The sequence below is a fragment of the Tamandua tetradactyla genome, chromosome 6, assembly GCF_023851605.1.
Source record: "Tamandua tetradactyla isolate mTamTet1 chromosome 6, mTamTet1.pri, whole genome shotgun sequence".
Lineage (NCBI taxonomy): Eukaryota > Metazoa > Chordata > Mammalia > Pilosa > Myrmecophagidae > Tamandua > Tamandua tetradactyla.
In genome coordinates, this window is record NC_135332.1 from 4829810 (window position 1) to 4845709 (window position 15900).

At 52.6% G+C, this 15900-nt stretch overlaps 2 protein-coding genes across 3 annotated transcripts in view; one reads left to right on the forward strand and one right to left on the reverse strand.

Moving 5' to 3' along the window:
- Window positions 1-8248, forward strand: part of MAP3K3 (mitogen-activated protein kinase kinase kinase 3) — a 102252-nt gene extending 94004 nt beyond the window's left edge. The window contains exons 9-16 of the mRNA XM_077163541.1: window positions 437-504; window positions 675-767; window positions 1320-1511; window positions 2077-2225; window positions 3033-3164; window positions 3611-3740; window positions 4128-4305; window positions 5465-8248. Coding sequence (XP_077019656.1) covers window positions 437-504; window positions 675-767; window positions 1320-1511; window positions 2077-2225; window positions 3033-3164; window positions 3611-3740; window positions 4128-4305; window positions 5465-5693 — 1171 coding nt within the window. The 3' untranslated portion in view covers window positions 5694-8248. The remainder of the gene's footprint in view (window positions 1-436; window positions 505-674; window positions 768-1319; window positions 1512-2076; window positions 2226-3032; window positions 3165-3610; window positions 3741-4127; window positions 4306-5464) is intronic.
- Window positions 8249-9711: 1463 nt separating this feature from the next.
- Window positions 9712-12051, reverse strand: LIMD2 (LIM domain containing 2). Of its 2 annotated transcripts, none has more exons than XM_077163542.1 (5): window positions 11945-12051; window positions 11083-11166; window positions 10897-10941; window positions 10686-10825; window positions 9712-10606 (listed from the first exon to the last, which is right to left on the reverse strand). In XM_077163542.1, exons 2-5 carry the CDS (start codon window positions 11122-11124, stop codon window positions 10447-10449), a joined length of 387 nt encoding a protein of 128 aa, XP_077019657.1. In that variant the 5' UTR covers window positions 11125-11166; window positions 11945-12051; the 3' UTR covers window positions 9712-10446. The 2 variants fall into 2 exon arrangements, with proteins under 2 accessions (XP_077019657.1, XP_077019658.1); XM_077163543.1 differs by having other exon boundaries at window positions 11083-11212.
- Between the last annotated feature and the right edge of the window lie 3849 nt (window positions 12052-15900).

Sequence of the window (15900 nt, forward strand, 5' to 3'; positions counted from 1 at the left end):
AAATAAATAAGAAAGCAGCCCTCTGTATACAACAAAAATTCCATATTTAAATGTTATTGCTCTTTTTATTACTGTCCTGGGCAAGAGATTTTCCTGCAACTCCTCACCTTTACAGTGGCACAAACAGAGGTGGGAAGAAAAGCCAAGAAGGGAAAGCACTGTGCAGCCAGAGGGTAGATTGAGGATGGAGTTTAGTAGGACTGGAGAATTTACTTCTCAGGGTCCTGTAGGATGTGGGCCTCAGACTAGTGAACAGATTGGGGAATGGAGAAAGTAGGAGACTGAGCTCAGGAAAAGCGCTGTTTCTCTCAGACTCTGCTTCCTACCATGTGATGATGGGGGAGGGAGTTAGGAAAGGGAGTCCATCTGGATATACTGCTTTTGAGCCTGCTGGGCTGCTTTGGAAATACACTGAAATAGTTTTTGTTTTCTCCAGCCCATCCTTCCGGAAATCACGAATGTCCCGAGCTCAGAGCTTTCCAGACAACAGGCAGGAATATTCGGGTGAGTTCCTCAAGCTGAGGGTGAGCATTGCAGGATGTGGGGGGTGTGTGTGTGTGCGCGCGTGTGAGTGTGCGTGTGTGTAGGAATTTAGGTCTCAGGTAATCTGGGGGCTTAAGTGGCTCATTCTTATTGACCTACCCGGAAGCCAGTGATTCCCCTATCTTACTCAGATCGGGAAACTCAGCTCTATGACAAAGGAATCAAAGGTGGAACCTACCCCCGGCGCTACCATGTGTCTGTGCACCACAAGGATTATAACGATGGTGAGTACTCCTCCACCTGCCCTCTGCTGGCTGCCTCGGGAAAGGTTATCATGAGCACTTGGCTGTAGAAGAGATGCATGGGACTGGGTCCCTGCACTCCAGACCTCGTGTTTTCCTTTATTCTTGAGGAATTGTACCACAGACCTGATGCAGATAAAGAAGCAGATAGAAGTAAACTAGATACTGCCACTGGGAATTCTGTCTTTTGTCTGAGTCCGTAGTACTAAAGGGATGCCCATTCTCAAACACCCTCTTCTGTTCTCAGCAGCAGATTGAATAGAACTACCTCGGAGTGTTAGGAGTAGGACGCCAAGAGTAACAGAGACTTTCACCATGGATTGGCCTTGCAAGTGATTTGGGGCCTGAAGGCCAGCCATCTGTGGCTATTATTTTGTCTTGATTCTCAGCCACATTTCTCGTATGAGCCAGAGAGGGGGTGGATAGAATAAATCAGAACTGGCATTTTCTGTCCATCCTTACGAGGATTTGGTTTGCACATTCAGCCTTGTGACCAGTGCCCTGATTTGCTTTCTGGCCCGTGCATCCTTTCAGGCAGAAGGACATTTCCACGAATACGACGTCATCAAGGCAACTTATTCACCCTGGTACCCTCTAGCCGCTCCTTGAGCACAAATGGCGAAAACCTAGGTCTGGCTGTGCAATATCTGGACCCCCGTGGGCGCCTGCGGAGTGCGGACAGCGAGAACGCTCTCTCTGTGCAGGAGAGGAATGTGCCGACCAAGTGTGAGGAGTCACCCCTGACTAGGAGGAGGCCGCTTGGGATACTCAGACAAGCTGCATGGGTTGGAAGATGGCATGGGCACTAGGCTGTTTGGCTCAACAGGAGGCTGCACTGGCTCATCCTTATCACACTGGAAGACCCTTGGAGTGGGCAGCAGACCCCCTTGGGTTGACTCTTACTATTGTGTGACAATACAGTACTTTTCATCTCCAAGCTTTAGTTTCTCCAGGTTTAAGCAGAAGAGCAGCAGCCTTAATCACTGCCATGTTAAGATATTTAGGGGCTTTGGCCATAAATGTGTTTGATCAATGCAGAAGAACATTTAATCATGACCTTCGCCAATTCTCTGCTGCTCAGGATTGTGGCTTTAAGATCTGATTAACCAGGGAACCAGGGCTACTCCAGATTGGGGTGGAGATACTGTCCTGAGGGATTTGATGGTGCTGGGTGAGGTGGGAGAGCTTTGGCCCGAAGTCCCATCTTAGAGCCTCTGGGGAATGAGGCAGGATATAAATATATAAATATAATGTCCAAGAAGTAATGTTCTTTCCTTCCATTCTCCTGTAGCTCCTAGTGCCCCCATCAATTGGCGCCGGGGGAAGCTCCTGGGCCAAGGTGCCTTCGGCCGAGTCTATTTGTGCTATGATGTGGACACAGGCCGTGAACTTGCTTCTAAGCAAGTCCAATTTGACCCAGACAGTCCTGAGACAAGCAAGGTACTTCCCTCCCTATGATCTGATTCTAATGCCTCCCTTGCAATGCCTTCTTTCATTGCACAGTCAGAGTAATTGCCTGGGATGGTATAGGCTGCTTCCACAGTTCTTCTTTCTAAGCTTCCTTGCTGTTCATCCTGAACCTGGCTTTGGGGTAAAGGAACTATAGTCAAAAGAGTATCACACACCTGGGGGAGGCATAGAGTATGAGGAACTGAGTTGATGCCACGTCACAAGCAGCTCAGAGTGAAACATGATGACCAATGCTACAAAGAGCACTACCTGTCCCATGCTCACCAAACAAATGCCTCTCCAGCCCTAGGCCCAGGAAGGAGCTACAGGGTTTCATTCACTTGATCCACCTCTAAAGGAAGAATCCCATGGGCTATCTTAGAAGTATAGCAGTTCCCTTAGTCAACACCAGCAACTTCTCCCACCCCCTTGTCAGCCTTCTTCCAGGACAGTGGGAGTGCCACCATCCCACAGATTGTCCAGCATTGTAGCTGAGGGCCAGACAGTTGAAGAGGTCTCCCTTTCCTCCAACTGAAGTTCCCAAGAACAGACTCTTTTTTTTTCTGTTTACTCCTCTGATTACAATTACAGGGAGCATTTTTTTTTTTTTTTAACATGGTCAGTCACCAGGAATCGAACCCGGGTCCTCTGGCATGGCAGGCAAGCATTCTTGCCTGCTGAGCCACCATGGCCCCAAGAACAGGCTCTTTGAGATCACTGATTAGAGCAAACTAATTGGCCTCAGATGACTAGAACTGGGCCCTGAGAGTTGAAGTGACAACTGGTCCCGTCCCCTAGGAGGTGAGTGCCCTGGAATGTGAGATCCAATTGCTGAAGAACTTGCAACATGAGCGCATCGTACAGTACTATGGCTGTCTGCGGGACCGTGCTGAGAAGACACTGACCATCTTCATGGAGTACATGCCAGGGGTATGTGCCCTCTTGAATGCATTTGAGACACCATTTAAAGAAGGTCTGGGATCTGTGAAGGGAGGGATCAGCTTTGATGTGGGTCTGACAATCTGTGGCTCCAGAGGCTCAGGGAAGCGAGGTGAGGTGATGGCAGGACTTGGAGGCAGGACAGCCCTGCCTCTGGCTCTAATGATGGGGGAGGATGTGAAATGGCTTGGGCCTTCCCCTTACCTAAGGCTTGCAGGGCTGGTATGTTAGTCTAGTAGGTTTAGCCTTTACCTGGAGCAGAGGGACCTCCTTTCTCCCAGGTTTGGGTCATATGCTGAGTAAGGGAAGGACTGTTTCCTATGTTTCTCCAAGATGCCCATCAGCCCCTACCAAAGTATACCTCACCAGTGCCTCTGCCTGCACCCATCCCCACCCTGTGACTGAGGTGACTCCCTTTGACTCCTTGTGGTTGACAGGGCTCAGTAAAAGACCAGCTGAAGGCCTATGGAGCTCTGACAGAGAGTGTGACCCGAAAGTACACCCGGCAGATCCTGGAGGGCATGTCCTACCTACACAGCAACATGATTGTTCACCGGGACATCAAGGGTGAGCAGGGGTCAGGGTGGGTCAAGTCCTCAAGACCTGGATTCAAGTCTCCTACTTACTGACTGATTGCCTTGCACCAATTTCTTTACCATTCTGAACTTTCCAAAAACTGAAGCCCTAATACTGTCTTCCTTGGAAGATTGGTATGAGGATCAGTTGAGCAATTTCAGAAAACACTGCTGGCTATGATGATGATCATTTCATACTGAAGGTCTGAGGCCTTCCCTTACTAAACTGCTCTGAGAAGTCCATGTTTAATTCAGTGGTAATCTTGGCCCTCCCCAGCAGCCCTCAGTGACCAAGACAAGGATGTAGGGAAGGAAGTGAGGGTGATAGAAAAATCCCAAGAGGATCTGGGGTTGGAGCATTTGCCCTTTTATGCCCTAGGAGCCAACATCCTCCGAGACTCTGCTGGGAATGTGAAGCTGGGGGACTTTGGGGCCAGCAAGCGCCTGCAGACCATCTGTATGTCAGGGACAGGCATGCGCTCGGTCACCGGCACGCCATACTGGATGAGCCCTGAGGTGATCAGTGGTGAGGGCTACGGAAGGAAGGCAGATGTCTGGTAAGCACTGGGGACACATTGAGACCCCATTCTCCTTCCTGGTTTTCATAGGCTTAACACTTAGAAATGAACCTTGGGGCTTCACAATCTGGCAGGAAAGGAGACCTGCCTCTTGCCAGTGAGGCTAGGATTCAGGCTAGTGTTCCCAGGGCCCAGGGCTCCATGTGTGCAGCAGCATAGAGGACAAATGGGTAGTTTTAATCCTAATTAGTAAGCTGTTTGTTATTGCTGGGAACTTAGTCTGTGGAAAACATTCCTGATGTCTGGAAAATCACTAAAGAAGTAGGACCCACTCTAAGGGGCTGGACCAGTCTGTAAACAATGTTAGGCTTCTGCTCTCTCTCTAAGAACTCAGATGGCTTGCATTTGCAGTACTTAACTTCATGTCCATCTTCTGAAACAGCCTGGAAGCTGTGATAGCATCTCCCCTGGGAAGGTTATTATGGTGGGCTGAGTAATTGTCTCCCAAAGACATCCACATTTTAATCTCTGGAAACTGCGAATGTTAACTTTCATATGGCAGAAGGGATTAAATTAAAAATCTTGAGATGCAGAGATTATTCTGGATTATCCAGGTGGGCCTAATGTAATCACAAGGGTCCTTATAAAAGGAGACAGGAATGGGTAGTATATGTGATAGTGGAAGCAGGCAGTTGGAATGATGCAAGAAAGGGACCATGAGCCCAGGACTGCAGGTGGCTTCTAGAAGCTGGAAAGGAAAGGAAATGGATTCTCCCCTCAGAGCCTCCAGAAGCAACTATCCCTACTGACACCTTGATTTAAACCCAGTAATTTTAGAATCTTCTGATCTCTAAAACTGATAAATTTGTGTTGTTTTAAGCTATTAAGTTTGTGATAATTTGATAAGGCAGCAATAAGAAACTAATGCAGTTATCTTGGAGCTCTTTCTGTCAATGCTAAGTAGCTCTCTTCCTGTCAGGAAGTATCTGGGTAGATGGTTATGTATAGGTTGATGTAGCCCATGTGGACAAGGGCCCTTGTTAAATCTTCACAGGGGTGCCACCTCTCGGCTTGGCCCATTCTGCCTCAGTGTGTGCTAAGAAAGTCAGAGAATGGTGCCTCCTTTCACAGTTGTGGGCGGGGTATGTGGGAGCCCTCAGTTGGCTAAGGAGGATAACACAGGGTTCTTTCTTTCCAGGAGCCTGGGCTGCACTGTAGTGGAGATGCTGACAGAAAAACCACCTTGGGCAGAGTATGAAGCCATGGCCGCCATTTTCAAGATTGCCACCCAGCCCACCAATCCTCAGCTGCCTTCCCACATCTCTGAACATGGTCGGGACTTCCTAAGGCGCATTTTTGTGGAGGCCCGCCAGAGACCTTCAGCTGAGGAGCTGCTCACACACCACTTTGCACAGCTCGTGTACTGAGTTCTCAAGGCCACGCTGCTGCCGGCCTCCCCTGCTGCACAGGCAAGGGGCTGCTGGGGGCTCAGCAAAGTTGCTGCTTCTCCCAGGCAAGGCTGTGGACCCTAGAGCTGCAGTCCAGCCAGCGTTTGTGCCCCTTCTGCCACTGGGGCCCAGAACCAGGATGGGGTGCTGCAGCCTTAAGGACTGGGAGCTCCCAGCCTGCCAGACCAGAGGGCACCAGTCTCCTAAGCTCAGTGTTGAGGGGAAGGGTCTAGGAACAGTGTGTGAGTACAGCCATGGGCTCCACCTTCAGGGTTGTGTCCTGACACTGCAATCAGCACCACGTCCCAGAGGGTCTGAGGGCACAGAATTGGCACAGGGTGTGAACAGTGTTATTTTCATTCAGAGTGTTACTTTATTTTGCCTCCCAATGTTTGGAGACCACCATGGGCATCTCTGGGCTGGATAAGCCCAGCCAAGCCTGAGGTAAAGCCCAGCATTACCCCATCCAGTGGAGGGCAAAGGCCCGGACTGCCCTCTCCCTTAGAGCTCCCAGGCCAGCTTTGCCAGTCCTTACTCTTTACCAAAGAAGAATGAAGCAAATATTATGCTGCCTTATTCGGGGAAGCAAGAGCCTGTCCTGTCTGCCTTCTTGACTCTGCTCCACCTCCCCACCCCACCCCAACTAGGGGCCTGAGATTTGGAATTGCCCCCCTACCCCTATTCCCCAAGGGGGAAGACCTAGTTTTTTCAATGCAATTCTCTGTTTTACAAGTTGGAGTCACTCTTATGCTGTACCCTGTTTCTCAACTGGAGACTTCGTGTGCCCTCTGGGCTCTGAGTATCCTTGCTGCGGGCTTGGGCCTTGAGCTGGATTGGAAAGAGCTGAAGGTAATGGCCTTATGCTTTTGGCCTGACATCTGTTCCCCCATTGGAGCAGAAAAGAAGATGGATGCCACAATGACGGCATCTGGGCCGGCTGGCTGCCCTGACTCCTGAATGGGCAGTTAGGCTAATCTGAGGCATTGTATCAGGCTATGAGTTACCCACTGGGTCAGAACTCTCTCCATCTGGTAGAAGGGAAAGCCTGTGTGCTGTCATCCAGCTGTGTCCCAAACCACCAGCTCTGTTCTTCCTTGGCCAGCCTTGCCCATCCCCTTGAGGTCTCAGCCTCTTTCCCTTCTTGCCCCTCCTCTGGGGGAGGAATAGCAGCAGGATTGGGGATACAGTATCTCCAAGCAGCTTCGAGTTGGCCATATTTACCTCAGCCTGGGCGCTGGTCCTTTCTTCCGGCCCCTCCCCTCCGAAATGTGCCTATTGCTAAAGCTCCTCCCTCTCTACACCGTTTCCTTGGGAGTTGTCATTAAAGAGAAAAAAAAGCCAGTGCCCAGGGATGGGCACCTCCAGGGAGCTGGGGATTGGCGCCAGGCAGCTCATTGCCAGCCATGCCCACTTCCCATGGGCACCAGAACAAGCCAAAGCCTTCGTTGTATGTTGACAATGCACTTTTATGAATGTAGTTTCTATCGCTGTTTTTAGCCTTTTCACATCATGTAATGTGAGACCTTGTACTTGTTAATTTATATCTCAGATCATATTTGATGGTTTTTATATATATATATATCAATTCTAGACTGTTACAGGTGATAAGACGCCTCAAGAGAGAGAAGAGAAAATGAAAGCAGCTGGTTTTGCCAAAATGTGTTGCATGGGCCAACTGGGCCTGGTCCCCTCTGTTTCCACCCTCCTTTCCCCCAGGGGCCTCTCTCAGGCACCCCCAAGCACTGCCCTTTGAAGACAGTGAGCACATGCTCCTGCCTCCACTTCCTCCTAGCTCAGGGTGGGAACTGGCCTCTCTTGATCAAGGCTGCTATGCAGCAGATCGGCCTCCCCGTGACCCCATCCTGAGGACTGTAGCGCCCTGACCCTGTACCTATTCCCAAGAGGAAACAGAGTGTAGAACCAGAGCTGACGAAATGAGACGACTCTGTGTGTCCCAGGTTCAGGCTTTCACAGATCCCCACCCCTCTGGGGTCTTACCTCACAGGGAATGTGTTTTTAAAACAAATATGAAAACAAGCCAACAAAACTACTCCAAAAAAAAAACTGATTTTTTTTCTTTTTGTGCCAAAAACTGTGGACATGCTAGCTCGGCATCCTCAGGACCACGCTGTTGCTTAATTTTTATTTATTTTTTTTTTATTAAATAATCCAGATGAAAAGTTGTGGGCCTTAGGATGGCCTGGACCCAAAGGTTCTGAAGGGCAGTTTCCTAGCAGCCCCCAGCCTTGCTGTGGGAAGGGGCCATGCTGCCATTTCTTCATCATTCTGTGGAGGCTGTCTGCCTTGGCCAACCCAGCACAGAGAGGCTGGGGCTGGGACAGTCCTCACTCTGCTACCTGCCCCCTCCCCTCCCCCAGCCCTCCTGCCCACCTTCCAGCTCTGTCTGTGTCTGAATTGTGGATCGTGCAGAAGAACCTGCAGCCATTGTTATTTGACTATACCTTGACCGAGGGCTTGCAGTGCAAAGCCAGGCCAGTGTCGCGCATTACTTCCAATAAAAGGGATCATTTATACCAGAGGGGTCCTGTGGCAGTTCTTTTGGGTGGGATGGGGAGGAGGTATCTGCCTGGAGACAGGGTGCCTGGCAACGAGTTTGAGGCCTCTAAGCAGAGAACTAGAAATGACTCAAGAATGGGAGTCATCCTGCAATGACTTGGTTGGGTCCCAGTGTTAACTCAAAGGCTGTCTCCCTCTCTTCACCCGAAGAGCTCCACCAAAGGTGGTTCCATCAGGCCGTTTTGTTGGCACAGAGGTGGCACTGTCAGCCTTCCTGACCAGCTTCACCAGTGCCTGGGGTTCCCAGGAACTTCATGGCATCCAGTAGTCTTCCCAGTCCAGTGGGGAAGTCCCCTTCCCATTCTTGCAGGACAGGGGTCAAGTGCTTCCAGGCCTCTGTAGTGCTTCCCCTGGCCCATCTGCCACTGTTGCTTAACTGTGAGCAAGGCAAGAGGCTGTCCTTGTCACCATCCAAGAACGGCACAGAAGCTGGATCTGCTGTGAGTGAGACTCAGCAGCTCTCCTCACTCTGAGGATTCAAGCTCAGGTGCTGTCAGCTCACTCAGTAAGGGTTAGCTCTGCTTTTTAAACAGCAGTGCCTATTACATCACTCTCCTATCTGCCACCGGAACTTGGGGGCCTGCTCCCTACTGTTCCATGGGTTTGAGGTCACTTAGGAACTTAACTCCTCCAGGAGTCTGTCTTCTTGCTTCCCCAATTCATCTATCCTACATGCAGTTTGGGAAAATCAGGACAGCTGGGTCCAAGGCAGGACAATCCAGACTTCCTGCCTGTATCCTGCTGAGGGCTGAGGGGATGGGGGAGATTTTATTTGCACTGCTATCAAACTGTCCTTCAGTGGATAGAGGATAAGCTGCCCCACTCCCCAGGGCTTGAAAAGGCAGGGGAAAGAGGACAACAATGAGAATCAGAAAGGGTATGGGACCACAGAGGGACAAAAGTGAGGCAGGACCCAAACCAGCAGCAGTTGCTGGATCTGCTGGTTACCACCATTCCTTACCAACTTTTGTGGGCAAAGGCTAGGAGTACAGGGAATTGGAAAGCTAGGGCTTTCTGTGACCTAGAGGAAAGGAGGCTCTGACAAAGACTCAGAACAGTTCCGTTGCACTCCAACATACTAAGTGCACCAAAGCCAGGTGCTGCACTGACCGGGCCTCATGTTCTCAGGCCTGCCTGCACTCCTTCAGAATGGGGGTGTTTGTGTGAGTTGGTGGGTCTGGGATCTCTTACCCAACCCTAAGCTGAGGAGTTTGGCAGCATGGAGACCTGGCCGGGAGGAGCACCCTCTTTCCTCAAGCTGGCTAGTACTTCCTTGACACCTACCACCAGAGGCCCCTCCCCCATCAAAGCCAGGAATACCCTGAGCTGACCTTATTCCCCCTCCCCCTCCCCCTCCCCATGGTGAATTCAGATGCTTCCTACCACAAAGCCCCTGTCAGGCCATATAATACAGTCAGGATCTTTTTAAACATGTTTAAAACAAGGTTGACCACAACAGAATTGGCAGAAACAAGGGATGGTGAGGAGGAGAGCATGGCCACGACCAGCTCTGCTGCCGGTCTCTGTGGCTCTCAGCCTGGTGGGTGCTTAAGCTTCTGCTTCTTTGTGCTGGTGGGGCGAGATGGACCTAAGCCCCACTGGGGTATACCCTGCCTTGCTGGGGGCAGGGCTGCTCCACTTCCCCATCCCCGGCCATGGTAGGGCCATGGTGGACTTTCTGTGAGGCCCAGCAGGTGGCACTCTCCCTCTCCTTCCTCCCAGTCTCCATGGCTCAGGACCAGGCTAAGGGCAGAGGTAGATGGGGAGACATGCGGGCTGCACAGGGCCCTGCGTGGCAGTGAGGGAGCTTGGGACCCTGAGGGGGCATGTTGACTCCTTGCTGGAGAAAAGGCACCTAGATTGGGAAGCTGGGCTTGGGAGGGGGTGTGCTCCCAGGCAGCCGTGAGGTGGGGTGGAGTGGGCTGAAGGGTGGTGAGCAAACTCCAGTCTTAACTCTCAAGCCCCTTTCCACTAAGGGAGATTGAAGAAAGCATGGAGCAGAGCCCTGCCCCTGTAAACCCTCTGCCTGAGCAAGATGGCCTGATGCCCTTCCACCCTGCTCCTCCAGCCCCAGGCCCGGATCTAATCTCTTTCCCACACTTCCCACTGCCCTGCTCCAGGCCTTCCAGGGCAGGTGTGGAAGGTTAGTGAGACCTCAGGCTGTCTTGGTGCCAGGGTCCACTTCTTTGTGGGCCCAGAGCTCCTTGTGCTGCTTCCGGCCAAACCCCTCGTCGTAGTTGCCTTTGCTCTTAAACAGCTGCTGAAAGTGGGGTTTGCAGTAAAATTCCCCATGCAGCGCCGCGTAGGTGCCCAGGCTGCAGAAGCAAAACAGCTAGTGGTCAGATTAGGTGAGGGCTGGAGGTGAAGGCAGGGGCAGGCAGAGTAAGGGCGCACCTGAGCTTTGTGTGACAGTGCTTGCAGCAGAAGCAAGAGTTGTGGAAAATGAGCTTGTCTGCCACCAGCCGCTCCATGGGGTACACAGTCTTCTGGCAAGCAGCACAGGTCTCCTTCACCTGGGCCCGAAGACTGAAGGACTGTGGAGGGAACAGACTCAGCCAGCGCCCGTCCCTTCCTCTCCCCACACATCCCACCTCCAGGGCCCTACCTTGGAGCGCTGAACAGTGCTGCTCCCGCTGCTGCTTTTTGCTTCCTGGGGGAGAGGGGCAGTCAGCACAGGGTCAGCTCAGGGACTTCCCAGCCCATCACTGGTCAGTATCCCAGACCCCAGTGACACTCAAGAGGTCTCCCCACCTCCTCACCCCCAGGCCATCCCAACCTGCTGATCACCTACATGAGAGGGGGTGGCCTGGGTGGCTCCTGCAGCCTGGAACATGGTGATGGAGGCCCGGAACGGAGACGCCGCACCCGCTGAGTTCTGCAAGGGGAAGTCGGTTGGGAGGCCCCACAAGCCCTTCTCTCGCCTGCAGGGTGGGGGTGGGCGGGTGTTTACAGGCAGGGGGCTGGGGGGCTGTGGTTGGGACTTTCCTTAAGTCATTTCCTGTTGCTCTAGGTCTTGCTACTTCCGCCCCTCACCCACCTCTCCCCTCGTGCGCCGGCTCCCCACGTTGCTCCCCAAGGGGCAGGGGTCCCTGAGTGGAACCATGTGTTGGGGGAAGAAAAATAAAGTTGGCGGGGAGCAGCTGGGGGCGGGAGGGTCCTCCTGGTGCGGCCGGCTAGCGCGCCCGGAGGGCGGGGACCCCGGCTGGGGTGAAGGGAGGTCAGAGGCGGGAGGGGCTGGGCGGGGCCGCCGCGAGAACCCGCTGCCCCGCCTGACCCCTGCCCGCGGCTGCCGAGGCAACGAAGCCGCCGGCCCTCCCGGCTCCGCCACCCCAGCCCCTGGACAGCGCTCGCTGGGCGGGCCGCTCGCCGCCGTCCACGCCGCACCCCAGTCGAGCTGCTGCAGGCGCGCCCCGCTTCTCGGGCCCCGGACCCGCGTGGGCAGGACCCCAGGCTCGAGGCTTCAGCGGGCCCGGCCCACCGGGATCCGGCCTCGTCCCCACCCGGAGGCCCGCCACGAAAGGCGGACGCGGGCCCCGGGGTCCGGGGGAGGGAGCAGCGGACGGAGAAGCCGGGCGTCCCAACCCGCAGTCCCCCACCTCGGCGCCCGGGGTCGTGAGCGGGCCCCTTCCCCCGGCCCGGTCCGCGGGTCTCACCGGGCTCCAGCCTGGGTCCGCGGGGCGGGGGTCGGTCTCTGGGGAGCTCCTCGGGTGCTGGGAGAGCGCCGACGCCAGCTGCAGCCGCCGCCAGTCGTCCCGGAGCGCCGCCGCGCCGCCGCCGCCGCCTTATCGCGGCACCGCCCCCGCCGGCCCCCGCCCCGCGCCGCCCATTGGCTCCGCCGCTCCCGGAGCCGCCTCCGTAGCGAGCGCCGCCGCCGACCCTCCGCGCTTTGTGTTTCCCTCGCTCGTCGCCCCCCGCCTTTGTCTGTCCTCCGCCCCGACCCCGCGCTCCGACTGTGCGCTCCCGCGCGTGGAAGGTGCAGCGGCAAGCCCAGGCGCCGAGGGGCCGCCGCGCACAGCATCCGCCGGGCCGGGGCCAAACGCAGGTTGAAGGCTGGGTCGCGGGACAAATGGCGCTCCCGATGCGGCCGCTTCGACGTTGGGGCGTAATCGGGGTGAGCCTCGGCCTTTCGCTACCTCAGTTTCTCTCGACTGGCCCCCAAGAGCGTAGTCCCCTGCGACCCCCGCCCCGGGCCGGCGCGAGTGACCCTGCATCCTGCCAGGCTTCAGGGTCCGGCTCCCGGCATCCTCCCTCCCCCGGGAGTCTCCCGCCGCCAGGGGCCGCGGCCGCAGGACCCGCCGAGGAAGATGACAGCGGGCGCTCGCCGAGAGGCCCCGACCCGCGCGAGGCTGCGAGGCCCGCCTGCCGAGGGGTCCAGCGAGACGCGACCACCACCCTTCAGCGCTTTCTCCTGTGTCCCAGAATACCCACCCTCCCAAGGCCTGAAGTCCGAAAGCGTTTTCTATGGGTAGATTTTGTGGGATTAGTCAACCTGTGCCCCTGCGGGCACCGCGGCCGGGAGAAGTTCAGGACAATTTCACTTAAAGAAAGGAAGATCTTCCCACCCCCAAAATGAGCAAATCCCGGAGCGCTCAAACCTCATATAACACACGGGAACGGAGGTCTGAAGACTTGTGATTTGTTGCTGGTAACAAAGCTGTTGCACTGGCGTGGAAGCCAGGCCTCCAGACCCGGGCTCTCGACACCTTGCTCCTCTGGCCCTTCCCGTGGCCGAGCCCACTACCGCCCTTCTCCAGCGCCCTGCGCAGCAGGGATGCCCACGGCTCATTCCTGGCGGCTTCCTGGAGGGAACTCCCCCGGGAGGCCCACCCAGGGACTGCTTGGGTTTGCCTTAATCAGGCTGGAAGCGGTTTCACGAAGCGCAGCCCTAAACATAGCTTGTTTCCACACTGGCGCAGCAATAGAACCTGAGGCTCCAGAGCTGGGCCCACACACGTGTCTGGAAACAAGGATCCGTGCCTGGCAGGGGAGTGGGCGAGGCAGCAGGCTGCCCCAGCCCCCAGGTGCTCCCTTGGCTCACTCTGCAGGACTCAGGGTAGGGGAATGTGAGAACTCTCTAAAAGCTGTGTGTCTGTGCATTTCCACATCTGTCGTCAGATTCTCTACAGGGTCTGTGTTGTGATGCAAGAAAGATAAAACCCTCAGAGGCACCAAGAGCAGGCCTGGCTGGGCTGAGGACTAACTAGGAAGCACCAGACAATCAGTATTGGGGGCCTTGAGGGTGAGTTGACAGCAAGGACAGCAGAGGAGGAAAGAAAATGGGCTGAGAGGATACGGCGCTGAGAAAAAGGAACTTGAGGTTTAAAGAAAAAGTGAACTGGGTAGAGGGAAGAAGGGGCCTTGGAAATAAATGTGACCTAGTCTTCAAACTCACTGTGACATTTCAGGGCCCTGCCTAACTCCAAGTCATGGCTGTGAAGCAGGATAGACTAGGACAACTAAGTCCCTGGTTTCCTAGTCAGCTCTGAAAGAGTTAACAGACAACTCCAAGTCCCTGGTTTCTTATCTAGCTCCAAAGGAACTAATACAGAGCTGCAAATTTCCTGGGACAAAAATTTCCCTAAAGCCCCCAAACCACTGCAACCTCCCCAAACCATAAAAGCTTGTAAAATTCTAGGCCCAAAGCAAACTCTCAGTTAATAATAGGAAGCACAGGGTCATAAAGATTATTAACCATTTGCCCCAAAACAAATTTTTAGTATGTGACAAACCATGAATTCTGCTAGCTATCTTTGAGAATAAAGAAGATACCTAGTATTCAAAGGTTTCTATGGAAACCTGCCACTGCTAAAACTTGCCTATAAAACAAGCTGGCCCACCAGAATGGCCATTATCAACAAAACAGAAAATGACAAGTGCTGGAGAGGATGCGGAGAAAGAGGCACACTTATCCACTGTGGGTGGGAATGTCAAATGGTGCAACCACTGTGGAAGGCAGTTTGGCGGTTCCTCAAAAAGCTGAATATAGAATTGCCATACGACCCAGCAATACCACTGCTGGGTATCTACTCAAAGGACTTAAGGGCAAAGACACAAACGGACATTTGCACACCAATGTTTATAGCAGCATTATTTACAATTGCAAAGAGATGGAAACAGCCAAAATGTCCATCAACAGACGAGTGGCTAAACAAACTGTGGTATATACATATGATGGAATATTATGCAGCTTTAAGACAGGATAAACTTATGAAGCATGTAATAACATGGATGGACCTAGAGAACATTATGCTGAGTGAGTCTAGCCAAAAACTAAAGGACAAATACTGTATGGTCCCACTGATGTGAACCGACATTCAAGAATAAACTTGGAATATGTCATTGGTAACAGAGTCCAGCAGGAGTTAGAAACAGGGTAAGATAATGGGTAATTGGAGCTGAAGGGATACAGACTGTGCAACAGGACTAAATACAAAAACTCAAAAATGGACAGCACAATAATACCTAATTGTAAAGTAATCATGTTAAAACACTGAATGAAGCTGCATCTGAGCTATAGGTTTTGTTTTTTTTAACTATTATTATTACTTTTATTTTTTTCTCTATATTAACATTCTATATCTTTTTCTGTTGTGTTGCTAGTTCTTCTAAACCGATGCAAATGTACTAAGAAACGATGATCATGCATCTATGTGATGATGTTAAGAATTACTGATTGTATATGTAGAATGGTATGATTTCTAAATGTTGGGTTAATTTCTTATTTTTCCATTAATTAATAAAAAATATATATATAAATTTAAAAAAAAAAAACAAAAAAAAAAGCTGGCCCTCTCCACTCAGTGCTTGTCTCTCTCTTGGACACGCCCATGTTAACCTCTCCAACGTGTACGCTCTTTTTAATAAACATCTCTTTTAATAAACTTTACTACTTATGCCTACTGGCCCTCTCATCTCTAAATTCTTTTAGTTTAGAGACTGTAGAACCTGGATCAGGGCTCAGCTGGCCCCACTGCCAGCAGGGCACCGGTTTCAGGTGGTATCATCCTCTTCACCTCAGCCTTATAATTGCCCAAAGGAGACAGCTTTTGGTTTTCCTTTTTTAACCTGGTAAAATTTCTGAGGAAAGGGAGGTTTTTGTGGAAAATGTGAGGGCATTTGAGGGTTCAAAACCACTTCAAGAAAGAGTGGCATTTCCTTAAGCTGATATTTTAAGTGCCTGAGTTAAAGAGGAAAGCCCCTCACCCGAGGGGCTGGCAGGGGAGAGTGCTGCGTGGTGTGCACACAACCTGGGGAAGCACGCGAAGACCAAGTTAGAATCTGCATCGATGCTGGGACTCCCTGGCCACCAGCCAGGATGACAGGGGAGTCAGCAAGCCTGGCTCTTAGGTTTCTTGCTCTTAGGGTAATTAGTACCAAAGGTAATGAGTTAAGTAAGTTGACAAAACAAAGCCCTCCACCTCCTTTTTGGCCAAGGGTGAGTATATTTTCCTTGGCCCCTGGTTGTCCCACTACAGAGTGGCTGGTCTCCAGCACCTAAACCTTTCCAGCTCCAAAATGTTTGGTGCCTACAACTAAAATTAAGTCTAAAATTTTTAAGATAGTTAAGAGACAAATCTATAATGATTTTTAAATAAATTAGTATGTTATG